This window comes from Knufia obscura, assembly GCF_036327395.1.
Source record: "Knufia obscura strain CCFEE 5817 isolate CBS 148926 chromosome Unknown scaffold_1, whole genome shotgun sequence".
NCBI lineage: Eukaryota > Fungi > Ascomycota > Eurotiomycetes > Chaetothyriales > Trichomeriaceae > Knufia > Knufia obscura.
In genome coordinates this window covers 313,453-326,597 of record NW_027042687.1, presented here as the reverse complement: position 1 = coordinate 326,597, position 13,145 = coordinate 313,453, and the positions used below count along the sequence as shown (strand labels likewise).

The 13,145-nt window shown below is 50.9% G+C and overlaps 6 protein-coding genes across 6 annotated transcripts; 3 read left to right on the top strand and 3 right to left on the bottom strand.

The window, feature by feature from the left end:
* Window positions 1–25: 25 nt before the first annotated feature.
* Window positions 26–1,015, top strand: COQ5 (2-hexaprenyl-6-methoxy-1,4-benzoquinone methyltransferase; the record flags this gene model as incomplete). Its single annotated transcript, XM_064868577.1, has 2 exons — window positions 26–209; window positions 279–1,015. 2 exons carry the CDS (start codon window positions 26–28, stop codon window positions 1,013–1,015), a joined length of 921 nt encoding a protein of 306 aa, XP_064734074.1.
* Window positions 1,016–1,050: 35 nt separating this feature from the next.
* On the bottom strand, window positions 1,051–1,967 carry PMZ80_000122 (uncharacterized protein; the record flags this gene model as incomplete). The annotated part of the gene is made up of 3 exons (XM_064868576.1): window positions 1,051–1,194; window positions 1,246–1,548; window positions 1,596–1,967. The coding sequence occupies 3 exons, from the start codon at window positions 1,965–1,967 to the stop codon at window positions 1,051–1,053; spliced, it is 819 nt and encodes a 272-aa protein (XP_064734073.1).
* Window positions 1,968–3,344: 1,377 nt separating this feature from the next.
* PMZ80_000121 (uncharacterized protein) lies at window positions 3,345–3,845 on the top strand (the record flags this gene model as incomplete). Its single annotated transcript, XM_064868575.1, has 1 exon — window positions 3,345–3,845. One exon carries the CDS (start codon window positions 3,345–3,347, stop codon window positions 3,843–3,845), a length of 501 nt encoding a protein of 166 aa, XP_064734072.1.
* A 97-nt stretch (window positions 3,846–3,942) lies between these two features.
* PMZ80_000120 (uncharacterized protein) lies at window positions 3,943–4,392 on the top strand (the record flags this gene model as incomplete). Its single annotated transcript, XM_064868574.1, has 1 exon — window positions 3,943–4,392. The coding sequence occupies one exon, from the start codon at window positions 3,943–3,945 to the stop codon at window positions 4,390–4,392; it is 450 nt and encodes a 149-aa protein (XP_064734071.1).
* Window positions 4,393–4,705: 313 nt separating this feature from the next.
* PMZ80_000119 (uncharacterized protein) lies at window positions 4,706–6,181 on the bottom strand (the record flags this gene model as incomplete). Its single annotated transcript, XM_064868573.1, has 2 exons — window positions 4,706–5,055; window positions 5,104–6,181. 2 exons carry the CDS (start codon window positions 6,179–6,181, stop codon window positions 4,706–4,708), a joined length of 1,428 nt encoding a protein of 475 aa, XP_064734070.1.
* A 738-nt stretch (window positions 6,182–6,919) lies between these two features.
* On the bottom strand, window positions 6,920–12,324 carry PMZ80_000118 (uncharacterized protein; the record flags this gene model as incomplete). The annotated part of the gene is made up of 7 exons (XM_064868572.1): window positions 6,920–7,013; window positions 7,324–7,620; window positions 7,669–10,831; window positions 11,395–11,586; window positions 11,637–11,962; window positions 12,011–12,109; window positions 12,170–12,324. 7 exons carry the CDS (start codon window positions 12,322–12,324, stop codon window positions 6,920–6,922), a joined length of 4,326 nt encoding a protein of 1,441 aa, XP_064734069.1.
* Between the last annotated feature and the right edge of the window lie 821 nt (window positions 12,325–13,145).

Below are 13,145 nucleotides of genomic sequence, written 5' to 3'. Positions count from 1 at the left end.
CAGCAACCAGCTTGTCTTCATCGATATGGCTTCACAACTGGCATTAAGACCGTCGCGGCGGATCGCTACGTTGATAACATCATCACGGACACTACGCGCATTCTCCAGCTCTACGAAATGCTTACAGCAATCGCAGACCACCGGGCAAGATGGCAGGACTACACATTTCGGTTTCGAGACTGTGCCGGAAGCTGAGAAGGAAGCACGAGGTACAAGAGTCCCATCTAAAGGCTGAGTGTGGCACCTCACAGGCGGACATGGCTGACCATCGTGCGCAGTCGGCAAAGTCTTCTCCTCCGTCGCCTCCTCCTACGACACCATGAACGACCTGATGTCCCTAGGCATCCACCGTCTCTGGAAAGATCACTTCGTCCGCTCACTTAATCCTGGTACACGCTCCTCCACCTCAGGCAATTCATGGAATATCCTTGATATAGCCGGCGGAACAGGCGACATCGCTTTCCGCATGCTCGATCATGCGACCAACATCAACGGCGATCTACACAGCAAGGTCCTGGTCAGCGATATCAACCCTGATATGCTCGCTGAGGGTCAGAAAAGAAGCCTACAGACGCCGTATGCGAACACAGGACGATTAGATTTCAAGGTTGGAAATGCTGAAAAGCTGGATTTTGTGGAGAGCAATAGCATTGATTTATACACTGTCGCATTCGGGATACGGAACTTCACGGACAAAGATGCGGCGATACGTGAGGCATTCAGAGTGCTCAAGCCTGGTGGGGTTTTCGCTGTTCTGGAGTTCAGTCATGTAAACAGTTCGCTATTCAACGCTTTCTACAAGAGATGGAATTTCGGTGCTATACCATTGATTGGACAGGTCGTGGCTGGTGATAGAGACAGCTATCAGTACTTGGTGGAGAGCATCGAGAAGTTCCCGACACAGGAGGAATTCAGCAGTATGATTCAACGAACAGGATTTGTTGTTCCTGGTAAGGGGTACGAGAACCTGACAGGTGGGATTGCGAGTATTCATAAAGGGATCAAGCCTGCTTGAATGAGCATGGAGGGACATCTTGATTGCTGTCTAGCCTAATCTAAGGAGTTGGGTTCAATGCGTCCAGCATGCAGACCTCCTGTGATCTGGATGTCAGCGCTGGTGGTGTAAGCAGCAGCATCGCTGAGCAGATATACCACTGCTGGCGTGAGGTCGTTCACGTTGCCTATCCTCTTCATCTATCGATGATTGTCAACCAAAGTCTAACACGAAGGACAACATGGACTTACTGGGGCTACCTTGTGCATAACCTCAATAACCTGCGGGTATTGCTCCCGCAGCTTTCTGGTCATATCAGATTCTGTGTAGCCAGGCGAAATCGAGTTGACTCTGATGTTCTGTGGCGCAAGCTCAACCGCAAGACCTTTGGCCAACATCAGAACGGCGCCTTTCGAAGCATGGTAGCCGGAGACTCTGTGACCAGGAGTGGTTTGAGTAGCACAGAGTGAGGCCACAAGCACGATACTGCCAGGAGTACCCTGCTTCAGCATCTGTTTGACGGCAAGCTGGGTTGCGAAGAACGTTCCCATGACCTGCGTTCGTCAGTATCAGAACACACAATCATGCATCTTACTCATACATTGGTCTGCTGGATCCGGTTCACCTTTTCCCAAGTCTGCTCAACGAACGGCTTGTCGACGACAATCCCTGCAACAGGCACCAAGCCATCAAGGCTCCCTAAGCTCGCGATAGCTTTCTCGAACGAAGACTTCAGATCCTCCTCCTTTGTCACGTCGGTCTGGAAGTATTCAGTCTTGACATTGAATTGGCTTGAGAGGGACTTGTATGCTTCGACGGGTTCTGTCCGAATGTCGAGGACAGCCACGTTTCCACCCATCTGGCATATGGCCTGTGTTACGGCGAAGCCGATGCCTTGAGCTCCGCCTGTGACGATGTAGTTACGGCCAGCCAGGCTGTACAGTTGCTTGATGTCTTTGAAGGTGTCTGCCATTTTGTGGTCTGAGCAGGAGAGTTCAACAGAGAAAAGCTGGGATGTTGGGTCTGTCGGTCTATCCGTGCTGCTTTCCTCACCTCAAATGTTGAAGAATCGGAGACGAAATGCCTCTTCCTACTCTGTTCTCATGTCGGACCTCATTTTATTCTACTGCGTACCATCGTTTAGACTCACGTCAGATACTACTAGTGCTGTGCTCTCCCCTGCCTGGTGCGATCGCCTAGTTGCAACAACTCGTGGAGACACTTTTTACTCGCTAAACTTTGATGATTCTTCAGCTCTTCGTTTCAACGGTCGTTTCAGCCTATCAACGTTGCTGTTCCTTAACTTTTCTCTTTCTAGATGGTCTCCTCACACTGATCGAGTCTTTAACCCAAACCCTAGCTAACCCAGACCTAGGATCTAAGCCTAGCTATCTAGCTGGAACCTAGAGCAATGACATGTTCAACGACACCCAGTAGGCGAATGGCGTCGTTGAAAGTATCCATATCTTCAAAACAATGCAGATGCCGGGTCGGCGTAGCATAGATGTCGTCGCCAAGTTGCCCTGGTTTATCCGAGTGCATGAATAGGCGATTGTCAGTCACGCACTGCTATATACTACCGTCTGCGTCACTGCGTCACTCGGTTGGAAGATAAAAGACGATGACTACACTGATACCCATGGTCCCATTAAGTGGAGTACCACGAGGACTCCGCCGTCCACCTGAGCATAGCGACGTCGCCACTGGCTTTTCGTACCTCGAGACCGGATGACTCGCAGATTGAAGGTCGCTGGACGCAGCAACGGCAAGCACAGCCGCAACTTCAAGCTCTTGAAAGTGGGGCCTTCGGGCCTCGATCGACCCTCGGTCATCATGATTCGCGGAGCTGAACCGCCCCGACCGCACATCTGGGGCCCCAGATTCTGCTCCCGAAAGTCCCAGAGAATTGCGTAAGTGTTCGGTCAACAAGGTAGCTTCAGGAACCCTTCTAACTTCCTTCCACATCTTTCAGCTTTTCATGCTATTGTATCGAACATCAAAGAGCTACATATTTGTCACTTACCTGACTCGCTATCATCAAAAATAGAATTCGCTTACATATCTCGGCATCTATACCAGTTCCAGATCTGGAACGAGCTGAAGCGGGACCACCTTGGAGGCACCACGATTCGCGATACCTTGGAACTTTCGCGTAGCATCAGGTTTGCTTCGACCATAAAGTTCCAATACTGCTGTGTACCACCAAGACCGGCGTATCATAGCATAGCTACCCCGGATTCGACGTATCAACAAGCACACACGGCAAGGCGCAGACGTCACTGCCAGCACTGCCTCAATATAGGAACAAGTCTTTGCCCGATTAGTTAGGTCACGAGGTCGATCTATAATCATGGGATGCGGCTCTTCGAGTCTTAAAGGTGAGAAACAGTCCGCTGGGACAGATGATGCACCACAACCCATCAAGAAGGTCCAAACAAGCTTCAGTACAGTAGACTACGACGCAGCAGGACAAGGTCGAAGAGACACTACCGTTGGGCCTCTTGATCCCGTTCGGCAGAAGTCAGACGCACCACCACCGCTACCATTACCAGAGAAGCAAGACGACTCTCTTAATACGTCAGCAGCACCTGATCAATCACAGCCTGAGACAAAGACCACGCAAGCTGATCAGATTGAATTCGCGAGCAAGATACCAGATCAACAACCTCTCGTTCAAGACCCAGTTACTCGCAACGCCGAGGATATCGAGAACAAGGAACCATATCGCGACGTGACTGAAACGCCCGTCACTCCATTTAACACCGCTACATTTACCACCAACGACAAGCTGTCTCAACCTCAAATTACATCGGCAACCATAGACAGGTTAGGTGAGAAGCCCTCTTACTAGCCTTTCATCATCTCTATACCAACCGACGGCCCAATCTCACGTCGGCGGAATTGTCGACTTTGTACTCTACTCCCTGGACAACAGCTCATCCGCCAACATGGGTCTCTTCTCCAAAACCAAGAAATCCCCAAACGACACATCAGACCCAGACCCAACCAAACAAGCCCTAACCCAAACCACAACAACAGACAGCCTCAGCTCCAGCTCCTTCACCACATTCCTCAAATCCCCCTCCACCACCACCACCACCAACGAAGACAAACCCCGTAAAAAATCCTTCTACCAGAAATACCAAGACCTCAAGCGCGGACCGGGCGTGTCTTCCATGAGCGACGAGGATCTGAAGAAGTACACGGGGAAGACGAGGGAGGAATTGGATGACTGGTCCAAAACGACGCCTGGTGTGGCGGGGGGTCAGGCGGCGGGGAGTTTGACGGCGGGTGGGACGAGTGGGATTGGGATGGCGGGGGGTGCGGGGGAGGGGTTGGGCGGGTGGGGATTTGAGGCGGGGAAGAGGCCTGGCGGGAGGTTGGATGGGGGGAAGTAGGGTTGGGTTGGTGTGTGTAGAGGGAGTAAAGGGCTTGTGGTTAGAGGAGGCGGTCACAAGTATATGGATGGCCACCTAGGGGTTTGGATCAACCTTTCGAGCAGAATATGTATCCAGCGAATTAGTACAAGATGAAGTCACGTTTTTTACGAACATAGGACAATTTCACAACAAGGCCAATGATCAACCGATGATGTTGATGATGCATTCACATAACACTACCCCAAGCCCAGGCCCATGTAACTCCTTCCTACCATCCGGGTATCGTAGTACTTACTTCCTCCAGTCCAACACACCTGATGAGTCCGGCTGGTCACTCCCAATCATTATCACTCTCCTCCTCCTTAATCATCTTCTCCTTCGGCGAACTATTAGCATGACTAGCAGCACCACTCGCACTAACCAAATCATAACTCGCCTCCGAATCAGCCACGCTCTTCTCATCATGGGACCGCCGAGCTGGTCTCAATGTCATGGCGTCTGAATCTGTCCTTGTATGTGATGTTGCCATCGTCGTGCCTGGCTGTGCTGGTATGGGAGTAGCAGTAACTTCGGATGCAGCCACTGCTACAGCTTCGTGCTCTTTCTGTGTCTGTTTGTGGTCCACTTCTGAGTCGGAGTCTTCATCCCAGGCTACCTCTTCGTCTGGTTGATCTGCAGAAGCTGCACTCGTTAGCACATATCCTCCAAACCCATAGCAAAGCAACTCACCCCTCAACATCTCCCTCCTCCTCTCCTCCCTCACCTGCACAACATGTCTCAAAAAGTAATACCTCGTCCAAAAATCCCCATACTCAACCCTCTCCGGCACAAGCCGCTCCATAACACCCCGTAACTCAGCATATTTCTCCAGATCCCCCGCTATCCGTTCCGTTTGGCTTCCAACATCAAACTCATTTTTAAACTTCTCCCACTCCCTTTCACTCCCATCTGGGTCCTGCGTGAAGCTGGCGGGACTGGTATGTATAACGTGTAACTGCGCGTCGAATCTGCTTGTGTGTATCACTCTCTTGCCTGTAAGTGCATCCTTGGATTCGAATAGCACCTCGCTGGACTTCGAGGAGGACGAGGGCTCCGGCGCACTAATGGAGATGGTATCCTTGAGGAAGTTCCGAATATTCGAGCCGAATCGTAACAGCGCATCGTCTGCCGCATCCTCCGCCTTCTGGACTTCTTTGAAGCGTTTTGTGGCTTCGGATTTGAAGCGGGCTAGGAAGGTTTCTGTGTCTTCGTTTGCCTGTTGTCCTGTTTCAGGCTCTCGTGTGATCACCTCTGGCTCTGTCTCCTCCTGTTCTTGTTCTTTTCTCCTCCGCGCCTCAGTCTCAGCCTGTGCTTGTGCTTGTGCTTGCATCTCCGCCCTCCTCTCCTCATTCACCAACCCATCCAACCGCTCCTCAACCCCCTCAACCACAACCCCCACCCGCTCACTCACCAACCGTCCCGCATCCCCCAGCACCCTCGCCGCCTCAGCCTCCCGTTTCTCCGCCTCACGCCGTGCAGTCTCGTAGTATGCACTGCCCTGTTTCTGCGCTGTTGACCACCAACCGCCGAGTTTTGCGCCCCAGGGGGAGGAGGAGAATGCGCGGAAGGTTTCTTGGAATTCGGTTTGGAGGTTTTGACGAGGGGGTTCGGATGTGGATGAAGATTGGATAGGTGTGGGTGTTGTTGAGGCGTCGGGGTCTGTGTTGCTGTTGCTGTTGGTATCGCTGGACTCGGGTTTCGGTGTTGTTGTTGAGGAGCGGTCGTTTGAGTAGGTGCGTTCTGCGATGTGGTCGTAGGCGAAGTCCATGGTTAGGTAGAGTATGAAGTGGTTATGAGTAGCAGAAAGCTATTGCATTTGCTGTAAATAGTGGGATTGTATGAGCGCGCGCTCGTTCTAATATGCGTGTTGTATGCTGATAGGCAGTTATGGTAGGTTACTTGTCACCGTACTGCGCCTGTGGAATGCCCGCCGCGGTTGTCGCACCTGATCGACGTGGAGGTGCATCCCTGGAGCGCAGGGTCCGTCCATGCTTATTTCAACATAGTGTTTCAGGCAGTTTAACCCCAGCTTGATGCCTAGTAGCCTTACGTCTACGTTTGAATGGTTCTGTGAGAGACTGACAAGGTGAGGGACAAACAAACTGCTATTGCTCAACACTATAGATGCTTTGCATGCTTCGTCCTACAACAAGATACTAATAATACTAGATACCCGACCTTTGGCAAAACATGGCGGCGAGAATGCTTTTCTTTCCATGGCTATGCCAAACCGCCAAACAACCCACGACTCCTTGCTTCTAATGAACGATAGTCCTCCTATATGCACTGTGAAGCTGAAAATACATGAGATAGAAATTTGAACATGATTGTACAATATCTTGAAAATGAATCGTTGAAAGCGTCCGGGTTCCCGTTCCGAAGGATAGTGGATGAAAATTGTCGTAATGTGACGAAGTAAGGTAGGTCGGGGATGGAAAGACGATAATGTCCAAGTGAGATCGTCGCTTGTGCGCAGGTTCGTATGAAGGTGAGGTCGAGGTGACGGTCAAGTCATGCTAGGAGGAGCACCCATGAAGGCGCCGGCATCCATGGTGCCACCTGAATCTGGCTTGATTTCGCCATTGAGGAGAGGGCATAGTCTGCGAAACGATATGTTAGCATTGGATTCAAAACATAGAGGTACAATAGTAAGAGATCAAAAGGGGGGATTTGAGCATGGACATCAGGATCAGCCCGGGTCCGCATCAGCAGGACCTCGGGTAGACGCTTGCCACAGGCAGATCAACGATTGCGGCCAATGTCAGTCAAATCCTGCATCATGCGCTGGCCTTGACCAGGAGCCAAAAGAAATCTTCACTCTCAGTAGACTCCAGCGGCATCGCAAAATGTGCATCCTGCTGCTTCCGCAACATATCAAAGCCACAATGCTTGCAACGAGAATTTACTGACTTTTTGTTTGTCTTGATGTGTCCGACCCTCCCACAATTCGCACACTTGCGTGCCGTAGCCTGTGTTTGCCGCCCACCACTAACGGGCGCAGGTGTGGGAGGATCATTACCGTCTGCGTCGGGTGAGCCTGCGCCTGCAATGGCACCTGGGGAGCCGGCATCGGCTGCAGCGGCTTGACCCTTCTTCTTGCGTGGGCGTTTCTGTTTCGTCTGTTCGAGACGGGCAAGTTCGGCTTCGAGGCGTTTTTTGTGGCGGGCGTCGACTTCGGGGTCACCAGTTGGGACGAGATCGGCAAAACTGTGGTGATTAGTGAATTGCCTTGCGATCAGTAATTCTCGAACATACCTTGTGCTTTGGAGCTCCATCTGCTCCTTTCGTTTGAGATAAAGCTTGATGACCTGAGGATCGGATTCGACGATCTCCTTATACTCCCATTCGTCTTCTCTCGCATTATAAACCTTGCGACGGATCTTCAGGAATTTCTGAGCCTGAGATGTGCCGCTGCGTTTGCTGAATGAAGTACCGGTCTCGTCATCTCGCCTGCGACCGCTTGGTGTCTGCATGCCAGACATTGGCGTTACTCGAACACCGCGAGCTCGTTCTGCTTGTTCAAGCTGTCCGTCGACTCCTTCATCTTCGTCGTCTGGCTCGACCTGAGAGGAAAGAACAGCTTTCTGCCTTTCCCAGATGGCTCGAATGGCGTCGTCATACAATTTCTGCTGCTTGGCAACATTGTAAGTGTGACCGCCCTCGCCCTTCTTGCCAACGCCTTCGTTGATTGATAGACCCTGGGCCTTGAAGCCACCTTTCATGCTTGTCTTGATGAACGAGAAGGCCTCGCCACGACCCGAAGGATCACCTGTACCATACAGACTAAGCATGGCTTTTCCTTGCGTCGCTTGAATGAAGTTCTTCGTCGTCTTCCATGGGGCGAGTTGCTGCTCGGTAGACAGATCCTTCTTGTCATCGTCGTCCTTGTCGTCATCGCCATCATCGTCTTCGGCATAGCCAGAATCACGAAGATACTGAGACCCGACCTGCATCGATTCGAGCAGACAAATATCCTCAGGCTTGAGTGTCTTCTGGATCTCATCCTCGTCAGGTATGCCAGCACCATCCTTCATCTCCCATTCCTTCTGCTCCTTGTTGAAGGTCATGAATTCCTTCATCTTCTGACGATTTTGCATGTCGTTTGTGTCTGGGAAATGCCGAGTGACCTCTTCGACCCGAATACGGTGGCTCTTCTTCCTTCTCGCAATACGAAAAGAGATAGCCTTGAGTCTGTTCTTCGATGCAGTTGTGACATTTCTGCTGTGTGTGCCGGGCACGGTCACGGACGGGAGCTCTTGACCGACCACATACTGGTAGTCGATGTTGCGCAGGTAGTGAATCTGTCCGTTCATGCCAGTGACCTCACGGACGATCAAGAAGTCTTGGTGGCTGCCCTGATTCTGCTTGAAGATGGGGGCTCTATACATGGAATTGTACAGCGCGAGCGTCGACTCTCCAGGATCAATATGCCCGAAGTTGTTGAATGGCGACTTGTCCTCTGGCATCAGAACTGATGTGTCACCAATCTCGCTTTTCGGCCGTGAATTATCGTTTGAGTCCGACTTTCGGTAGTAGTTCACCACTTTGTTGCCCATACCAGTCTGGGAAAGCATGATTGGGTGCTCTTCTGAGTACTCTAGCAGCAAAGCATATGAGTTGTCTGCAACAGATAGATCACGGGTCTTGCCATATGCTTCACGCATTGACTTGCTTTTGAAGTCTTTGCGCTTTTGCTTGTTGATTTTGCTGAAAGCAAAACCATTCTTGAACTGTATCTGCTTGCGATGCCAGTTCCGCATGTCTCGCTGTGACATCTTGACCTGATAGTACGGATATTGCAGTCTGATCGCAGGTAGGGAATGGTCGATAGTCATATTAGTCAGCTGACCTCTGACCTTCTTCTGATTCTGCTGCAGCAAGTTATAGGCTGCATCATTCGACGTCTTAAATCGATGTGCTAGCCGTTCCTTGATGCTAGTGAGTTGACCTGCCTTGTTCCCTGGTCTGCTGCGCTGTCTCAAGGTCTCCTGGTCAATCTCTTCGACAAGTAGTTTCGAGTCGTTGAGGTCCAGCACAACTTCTCGCCCAAGCCTCGCAGTTATCTTCTCGGGATTGTCGAAGGAAGGTAGTTCGAATTGGTGAATGGTCACGATATCGTGGGCACTCATGCCTGTTCGGCGCTTCTTGATCGGTCGTTCGAAGTCGTTGAACTCGTTCTCGAAGTCAAACATATCAGTATCTTCTCCAACAATTCTTGGCTCTGGTATGGATGCATCCTCTTCGGCCAGTTGCGACAGCGTATCGAAGTCAGTGCACATGAACTCTAGGTCTTGTATTGACAGCCCATTAGGCAGATCATCCTCAGAATCAGAATCAGACAAAGTCTCCAGCTGTTCGTCACGCTTGTCCGTAACGAAGTGCACCAGATCTGGTCGTGGCCCGATGGGTACCGCAACAGCGGCGGGAGTTGTGAAAAGCGTCTTCTGGTCAGGCTCAATGTCCAGTGACACCTTTGTTGGGCGTATCGTTCTAGGCTTTTTGGAGGACTCCTTGCCCTTCCAAGTCCCCGGCCTTCCTGGCATGATTTTATTCCAGAAAGGCGCATCGTCGTTCCGATCATAATCAGGAAACTCGATCTTTAGCCAAGCATCCATATCATCGATTTCGAATGTGCCATACTGACGCCTTGGACCTTGGTCTTCACCCCGGAGAAGCGCCATCTGCAGACGAAAGTTCCGCTCGTCTTCTTCTGTCATATTTGCATCGCGTGCCCCTAATTGAGCCAGGAACCCAGCCTCAGCCACGTCCGCAGGCTGGTCAACAACCATAGAGTCTCCGTAATGCTTATGCGCAAGGTCGCCAGTCCCGTTCTCAAGAGGCGCTACCACGGAAAGATCATCTGCAGGCTCGTTGTCTCCAAACAGGTCATCATCTTCCTCCCTAGCCATGTCCTCTATGCCCGCAAGCATATTTGTCGACGCAGGCTGAACAGGACCTCCCATTGGCTCCTCCTCATCGGCCAGGTCATCATCAGGGATGTCGCCGTAGTCCTCTGCATCGTCGGCCTTTTCCTCACTAGTATCCAGTGGCCTGTCGTTCAGCGCATTGATATCGATACCTTCTGCTTCACCGTCCATGCCCTCGTTCATTATCTTCATCATTTCATCGTTCTCAGCATCATCCGCATCGACCATGGCCTGTTCGGCAGATGCAGGAGGCGCAGGAGTCATCGATTCGTCATGATAGCCAGACTGCGGATCCTCCATAGGCGCGCCCGCTTCGAAGTCGTTGAAGGTATCACCGCCATTTCCGAACAAATCGTCAAATTGGTCGTCCTCTCTTCCAAACAGATCCTCATCGTTGTAGGCGCCGTCGCCGGCATAAGAGCCGTTTATTGTGGGCAATTCTTGATCCATCTTAATGGCTTTGAGACTGTCTGGATCCTCTTCCTTCCCACCTGCGCAGACCCGCCCGTGAGTCGACGATCGGTTTGCGCACCATGCACATGTCACGTTCCAATCGAGATCTGTGGTTACAAGAGGTCGATACCACAAAGTCGGTGGCTCAGGAGACGAGCTTTTGATGGGTGAATCGATCGGTGTCTGGCGAGTAGGAATATGATTATGTCAAGAGGATGAATATTAAAAAGCAAGACGGTGACACGATCAGTTGTTGAAAGCGGGAGGAGCGCAAGAAGTACTGACTCGTGACGCAGGCCGTTTGTGATCCAATGACTCGCGTCACGTTAGCGCAAAATCGTCGACATGATTTCACTTGCAGTTTACTTCAGACAGCTTCTTTCTCTTCACTCGCGGGTTGCGATTTAGTGATCATGTCAAGATCAAAGCTCGGCATCTTCAACATGTTACTGCAAGCATTGTACTATCTATACAGTGTATCAAGCTATCTATGTGCTTTCTTGCTCGAAACCTGCCTAACGAGCAGACGCTGGTCAAGCAGAGACAATCCCCTTCCAGTTCCCCAGATATGCACAAAGAGCCTTGCTGTTCTCGTACATACAATAATGCATAATCTGCGCCTTCTCATCTCCTTCTACACAGTCCGCAATCTGGTTCAAGTCGCTTGTCCTTGGCAGGTATAGGACCATGTCTTTTGTGATTTTCGAAAACCGCGAATGCATGTAGTCCAAGGTATATGGCATTGTATCGCCATTGAGGTCAAACGAGTTTCCAGCATCCTTGTAGCCAGGCCCTGTATCATTGTTAGAGGGTAGTCAATGGAATATGGACCAATGTGCTTACCTCCCCATGGTGGACTGCCGAAGATGATGCCAGCCTTACTAACAACTTGTGCCAGACTCTCGATCTTGCCGCTCTGTTTGTTCTCATCGAGGCCCAGAATCTCAAAGCAGTCGCCGTGGAAGAAAGTAATCTGATCGTGAACACCATAGATCCGAGCATTGTGCCGTGCGCATTCGAGCGCTGCCAGATTCTTCTCGATGGCGTAGACACGCTTGTATGCGCCGCTCAATGCGAAGGCAATAGCATTGCCGCCGATACCAGCGAAGCAATCGAGCATGATGAGCTTGCCAGCAGGCTTTGCGGCTGCGACGTGGTCTGCTATCTTCCTGCTCGAGCTGTTAGTATAGCCCGCAGATTCAAGTGCCTGTATGTACCTAGCGATTGATTCGTGGGTGACCTCGAACCACGAGTCATCAGTAGTCCAGATGCCATGATCGTACAACGAGAACATACTGTGTCGGTGCTTCCAGTAGCTATTTTCATTAGTCTCAGTCCAGCTACCAGAGGTGTACCCCAACTTGGGCTTGACTCACGGCTCAAGATCCCAAGGGATATCATTTGGATTCGTGTAGAGATGAGCGCCCTCGATATCTGGCGGTTTCAGATCGGTATGGGCTGGGTACGGGGTCGGCGATGGTGCATCTTGCTCGTAGTATGTATTCTGGTTTCGCTTGCGCTTTTTCCCCATCGTTGAAAGGTGGTGCAGAGTATGTACCGCGGACTGTCACAGCTTGAGTGATGCGAGACAGATGTGGTGAGCGATTGCGCTATGGACATTTGTGTTTATGGTAGCTTCGCGTTATAATTGATCGTGGTCGATCGTAATGCTAGTAAGTTGTGCTTGGTGATACATTCATTGATAAGTGCATGTTGCTGCAGTGTCAAATCTCTTCCACGATGTACACATCATCGTTTTATGCACCATCGAACGATTGCAATTTGCAACCTCAACTCGTGAGAAGATGTTGTTCGTTATCGCCGCGAATAAACATTGAATATATCGAAACAGAGAGCCAAGGCAGCATATGCCAATCCTCCTCAGCGACGGCAATTTTATTCAATGAACATGTTGGCACCATTACTATAGCTATGTTCTATTTTGTTCTATTTAGCTAGTACACCGTGTTTGCCATCACGTCCCTTGACTACGATGAAGGCTATGGCATCTTCACGTTCGGCCCCAGTCATCCTGGCCCTTTGCACACTCTTGACGTCCAACCGCTACTGCTCCGCCAGAAGCTTTTCAGTACCTTCCTTGACTGTATCATCCGCAGGCACAGCAGTCGTGCTTTGCGATGGATCCATGGCAGTCTCAATCTTTTGAAGTATCCTTGCTGGATTTCCCGCGACTACATAGAAAGCTGGAACGTCTAAAATAATTCAATCCATGCTCAGGAACCGATATGCCCTCCTACTCACCTTTTGTGACGACTGAACCTGCCCCGACTGAACATCCTCGCCCAATCGTAATTCCGGGTAGTACAATCACACCTTTCGTAGCATAGTAAG